General features: G+C 40.5%; 1 protein-coding gene across 1 annotated transcript; it reads left to right on the forward strand.

Moving 5' to 3' along the window:
• Positions 1-314: 314 nt before the first annotated feature.
• On the forward strand, positions 315-5,247 carry fhdc4 (FH2 domain containing 4; the record flags this gene model as incomplete). The annotated part of the gene is made up of 12 exons (XM_083985674.1): positions 315-686; positions 1,598-1,659; positions 2,353-2,455; positions 2,574-2,659; positions 2,751-2,851; positions 2,966-3,036; positions 3,128-3,239; positions 3,350-3,416; positions 3,500-3,617; positions 3,709-3,873; positions 3,982-3,990; positions 5,176-5,247. 12 exons carry the CDS (start codon positions 315-317, stop codon positions 5,245-5,247), a joined length of 1,338 nt encoding a protein of 445 aa, XP_083841800.1.
• Between the last annotated feature and the right edge of the window lie 1,293 nt (positions 5,248-6,540).

The following is a 6,540-nucleotide window of genomic DNA, read 5'->3' on the forward strand; positions in this document are numbered from 1 at the left end:
TGCCAACCACAACCCTTAATGAGCCTAAAACAGCAGTATGGTAACTAACTTGAAAAGTGTGTGATGTGTGGAGAAAGTGGGGGCTGTGTTTGTAAATGTGTCCACACCCTTTTCTGTTTCTTTAGTCTGACTGCATCATCCTTTTTGATATTCTGGAGAAGTCCCTCCGTCACAGAGATTGTGTCACTGTCCTATAAAACCCATCATTCAGCTTATATTTTGCCACATATTTCTTCATTGGCTTTAACCCTGCTTGTCCGTGTTAGTGAGGCAATGTCTCCATCACAAACCCTCTGAGAGGTCTTTGACAAAAGATGCAACCTGGAGGTCCTCCCGCTCCGCCACCACCACCACCTCCTCCTCCTCCTCCTCCTCCACCCCCTCCACCTCCACCTCCACCTCCTCCAGCACCTGGTCTTCCTCCGTTCCCCCATGGCCCAGGCCTCAATGCCAACATTGAACGAAGGCGCTCCCGGATGCGCAATTTCAACTGGGAAACCCTTCCTAAACACACTGTGATAGGAAAACACAACATCTGGACATCAGATAAGATCGATGGGGAATATGAACTGGACACTGATCACATGGAGGAGCTTTTCAGCCACAAGCAGGGACAGCAACAACTCAAGGCCTCGAACCGCCAGAGTCTGAAGTGCCTGCCAAATGCTGCCTCAGGAGGGGAGCTGGTGAGTAGAGTCATTCAGGATACAGGCGTCTCACTTTGCTAAATCACTGATACTTTAACCCCAGTGGTTTGTCGCAATATATTGAAATGTATGGCATCTTTTGTTGTGCAACACCAAGATATGGAGTTGGATTGATTTTTGTTTTGTAGGTTGAAGTTGAGATAAGCTGAAAACATTCTTACAATGTTTTCCTCAGCTAAAACCTAAAACTGTCATTGCAGCAAACTACAATATAGGATCTCCGCAGTTGAGCTTAATCAGCATATGTAATATCATATGCAGTATTTCAGAAATGAGGCTGCAGTAATACTTTTCATCATGTCTTCTCTTGTTCAAGTAGAATGTATAGAACTGAGATAAATATGTTTGTCTTAGGAACATCATGTTTTGATTTTGAAACGCTAAATAGAAGGGTGGAGTCTCTATTCTTCATATCTGTTTGCTAAAGGACGGTATATTTGTGTCCTCATACAGCACTGTATTCTGTATACTAGCCTTCTTGTGCTCTTTATTCTACCAAAGGCAAGGCTTCAACCAAAACAAGAAAAACAGAAATAGATTATTGGATGTATATCAGATGTTTATCAGGTACTGTGATTTCTTGTGCAGATCAGCAAGGTCAAACATTTGCCTGACAAAAGTTGGTTAGGTGTGTTAGTTAACTTTTACTTCGACCCCTGTCCCTTTTTCTAAGAGAGACAGAGAAAACGCATCACTGATGGAAAATGGTATCTTTGTGACTGATTGTTCAATACAATCAACTCAAAGAATTCTTAACCTTTGGAATCAACTGTCTGTTTGGAAAGCCAAAGTATCTGTGATACAAAAGACACTGCCCCAGCCAATAGTGAAATTATCTTAGCAACTGACAAGCTGACTTTAACCAGCTCTGTGTCTGTTTCCATTCCCAGGTTTCCATCCTCAGCTCCAAGAGAAGCATGAACATTGGAATTTTCCTAAAGCAGTTCAAGCGGTGAGTCAGTGAGTGGTAACTCTTTTAAGGTGTGATTGGTTTTGCACCATAATCTCTTCATGTTGAGTGAAACAACACAGGATCAGGCACATAGACTAGTCTGCAATATGGCCACTTCATGCTCGCAAACCCTTCACAATCTGCAAGTCCTAGCATGTCTGATCGACATTGTTGTACAGCTCTGACAGGTTGCCTCCCTTGGATAACCTGCAGTTCAGTTGTTGAGTGACATTGCAAATGTATTGCCTAGGGTTATTACACGTACACAACAGATGCTAACAGGAAATGGAAGTAGTCTCTACCATTGTTAATTGTGATCATAATGATGGTGCATATATGTTTCAACTGAATAAATGTACCAGCAACAAAACAGAACACACATCATCTATCTAGTGCTTTCACCTATTGCATTTTCTTGATTATATCACAGTTAAACAATATTTCATCAGTCATCATCATTCACCGTACGTCATGTGTTTTTTTTTAGATTTGTCATCAGAAGTTCCCGTGTTGTGATCTTGCAAAGTTTTTTGTGCAGGCAGAGGCTTGTTGGTTTTAGACGCCCAAGTCTTCCAAAGTGTGGATTTAATATGACACACACTGTTCTTGGGATGTCCCACCCCTAGAGAAAAATGCAAGTTAATTGGAAACTAAACAACTGAACCCTATCCCTCTGTCCATCTCACTCCCCAGGCCTGTAGAAGACATGATTGAAGAAATTAAATCAGGAAGTAATCTCACCTTTGGTTCTGGAAAACTGAGGGAGCTTTGCAAGTTGCTGCCAGATGAAGGGGAGGTACTTGTGTCACCTTTTATAAATATCTCACCATCGCTACTCATGACAACAGTGAAAATAACAGTACGGTCTGTTTTTAATTTTTGTGGTCTTAATCGGGCTCTTTCACTGAATATAGGTGAAGCAGTTGGTTGCTTTTAAAGGTGACAAGTCCACTCTCCCTGAAGCAGATCTGTTTATGCTAAAGCTGGTCAAGATTCCCAGGTGAGCTACATCTGATGTGCAGTAATCCCAAGTGTTACATGTTTTAAAATTGGTGGTGATTGATTAATGATGGATATTTTATGTCTGTTAGTTATGAAGAGCGTCTCAGCAGTTTGGTGCTCAAGGAAGAATTTTTCCCGCTTGTGGATGAAATGAAAGACTTCATTGGCACATTGACAGCTGCTGGAACAGGTATTGTGTGTTGTCCTGACTCCTGAGTTTTAAATAGATATGGCTCATTACAGATTTTGAGCAATTTTATTAAAGTATTAAGATTTATAATTCAGGCTTTGTGTCTTCTTTCAGAGCTATTGGAGTCTGATCATCTCCATTCTGTCATTCGCCTGGTGCTGAAGACTGGAAATTACATGAACGCTGTGAGTGAATAACATGTGACAGTAGAGTCTTGGATGACTTCCCTTTGTAAATGTGCGTCTCAGATTCTTATTTTGAATAATTTGATCACAGGGTGGTTATGCTGGCAGTGCGATTGGCTTTCGAATGACTTCTCTGTTGAAGTTAGCGGACACCAAAGCAAATAAACCGGGAATGAATCTCATGCATTATGTTGCGATGGCAAGTATATTTTATAACTTTAATCTGATTGCAGTCTCTAGTTTGTTTGTGTATCTTTGAACATGTTTTTTCAAATGTGATTTTTATACAAACTTTCATTTTCACAACAGCAAGCTCAGAAGGCAGATATGGCTCTGCTTAGATTTCCAGAACAACTCAAACACATTGAGGCAGCAGCAAGGTAAACGATCTGATTTTACAGCACTTATCGTATTTTAAACTTCTTTATTGTTACTATGCCTAATTTTTTTTTCATTCTCTCAGAATAAAAAAGGGTGATGTGGAAACAGAGTTTGGAACGCTGGTAAAGAGAGTACGAGATGCCAATACGGACACGGTGAAGCAGGAAGACCTAAAGGCACAAATGGAGAAATTTCTAAAGGTGAGGAAGCCTTCTGTTAAGTATTTTAGCCCAGCTCATTTGAAACATAATGCTGATAATGGAATTTTCTTGTTTTTTAATTTCTATCTAGGAGGCTGAGGTCTGCTTGACAGATTTGGAGACTGATCTACAGGAATTGCAGTCAGTGAGTAACTCTGTGGCAGAGTACTTCTGTGAGGACCCAAACAAGTTCCAATTGGAGGAATGCTGCTCGATTTTCCACTCCTTTTGTGAAAGATTTCTGCGGGCCATGCAGGTGAGCTTATTCTCTGGTATATTTTCATCAGTTGAGGTAAAATTAAATAAAAAGAAGAGAAACAAATTGAACTCCATATCGATTTATTAACTCTGTGTTTTTCTGTAGGAAAACAAGGTGAGAGAGATGGCTGAGGTGAAGCGAAGGACTAGAGAGAGACTACAAGTTGCTGCCAAACGCAGGTCCACTGCTACCTGTTCCACTAGAGACAAGGAAATGGATGGAGTTGCATTAGAGTCTGTCCTACAAAACTTCCTAACCAATCGTGTCTCCCGAAGGAGATCTGGAAGGTCCTCATCTAATAATGGGAGCCCCACAAGAGGAAGCCCCAACAATGGGAGCTTATCGGAAATAACCTCACAGGCAAATGTCCCATTTGGAAAGAGAGGTGGTTTATTCAGAGCTAAGGAGATGGGCAAAAAAGAGTGGAATTCAGCAGCTGAACTCACTGAAAACTTGCAAAAATCACAAACCAAAGCCCAATCAAATGATGAGGAAAGCAAAGCAAAAGGTGACTCTCCTCATGAAACGGAGATTAAAACTTCAAGAAACGACAACTCACACCCAACCAAAAGGACACCAAGCATTTCCTCCTCAGTAAGAACTTTTTCAGTAACTGCGGACGATGATGAAGAAGATGTCCAAGATAATAACGAGGAGGAAGCCCAAAGGTTGCGTGAAGCATCAAGGAAAGTGTTGCGCTTCCAGAACAGCCGTGGCAGTGTCTCATCTGGAGAATACTCTCTGGAAAATCAGAAATCTCCTGGAGCAGGTACTCGTTTACCTCGTCAGCGCACCTTTGATGAGGACACAGAGAAGTATCCTGGAGACCCGACCAATGAAGATTTGGTTTCATTTTTGCTCAATCCTCCATCCACCTCAAAACGTAACCTAGGCCGCCGTTATACCCTACCTACCAAAGTCCCAAAAACTGAGGGAGAGGAAGATAATGTTTGGGGGGAGCCTCCAATCAGAACTCCCAATCCTGTGACAAGAGAGAAAGGAGCCCCATCAGCAGAAGGTGCTGAACCGAATCCCTCGCATCAAGTGTTTGATTATACTGATGTATCTCACAATTTAAAAAAGTATGGTGCTCAAGACCAGAGTTCTCCATCAGCAGAAAAGAAGAGCAAGCCAAATGTTTCTTCAGCCCATGTTTCCGACCAAGGGCTTGTGGAGCAAAGCCAACAGGGCAAATCAAAGGATGCCGGCAGCCACTTGCAAAGGAACAGTGAAAATAATCCCCCCAGGACTGCATGGATTAAGACCGAGACCTCTGGACTATTTTTTAACTTTTTTAAGCGCCTTGGAGATATGGGCAAGACGCAGAACAGCAAAGACACTGCTCCTAAGGGCAGTGATTCCAGTGTATAGACCTTGGAAGATGTCAAATTCAAAATCAGGGAAGCACATCTAACTTTAGTGTTACCTGTAATTAACACCATCAAGGTGATGATGTAGTATTTTAATTGATAATGGATTGTAAACGTTGTAAAGAGACTGAAAGTTCTGGGAATGTTGTTCAAGAGTGCATTTGCTGAGAAAAGGGTATTTTGTATGTTGGACCACTAGATGGCAGAATGTGACAGTAACGTTGTTTAGAAAATATGGGTGTTGTTAGTTTGCAGGCTATTTGTATATTGTCTCCTTGACAAAAGAGTGATAGACACACTCACTTTAAAACATTTTACCGATTTTCATCCATAGATAAAATTACTTTAACATGACATTTCTCTCACCAGTTGGTTATAATTAGTTAATGTGTTTTATAATGTTAAATGGATGTTGAGTGGGATGATACGATGATGGAGTAATCAAACTGTGTTAAAATCTTGGTTTGATTGTTATTTTTGATACTTTGATAAATGACTACCTGAACTGTATGCTTGCATACAACACTGTTATTCTCAGTTTTACAATTATGAATCTTTGTGTTTTCCTCTTTGTTATCTTCCTCTGTTGTTCTCGCAGTAGCACGTCAAAAATGCAGAAGGCCGTGGATGCTCTCAGGGTCTTACTCAATTCAGCCATTGTTTCAGTCTTAAATGGGTCAGTGTTACAAAGGCAGCCTGTATCTGAGCAGAGCTGAACTATGGACTGTTGGTAGCAAAATGAAGGGTGCTGATCCCAAGACAGTTGAGGGACTAACACCTGGTTACCTAATATGATGGATACTAACAGCCTTCCTGTACCGTCAGACTACAACCCACAACGTAAGAGCAGACATGAGCAATCATTGAGGCTACAGCTTGTGCCAATACATGTAAGAGTTCAGATTGTAAGTTCAACCAATGATATTGCTTTAAAGTTGACATTGACTTAGCTTTTCATAATAGTTCTCATTTAAACACCAACTACAGAAGTCTGGATCCTTTTTCTATTTATTTGTGATAAAATATTTATGTGAATCATAACCAGTGAAATTACAACAATATTATTGTCACTAAAGTGTAAGTTGTCAAATAGTTTTTTGTTGTTGTTGTGTCAGTGAGAATGTTGAATAAATACACACAAATACCACACAATTTTCAGTATTAGGGAAAATACAAGAGTATTCATATCTTTGTAGTTCAGAAATAAAAACATCAACTACCATTACATCTCTTTTTATTCAGCGTGTTAAATGTGTTTACACTTATAGATGTAGCACTGTGTTGTCCAAGGTAG

The sequence above is a fragment of the Trachurus trachurus genome (genome assembly GCF_905171665.1).
Source record: "Trachurus trachurus genome assembly, chromosome: 13".
Lineage (NCBI taxonomy): Eukaryota > Metazoa > Chordata > Actinopteri > Carangiformes > Carangidae > Trachurus > Trachurus trachurus.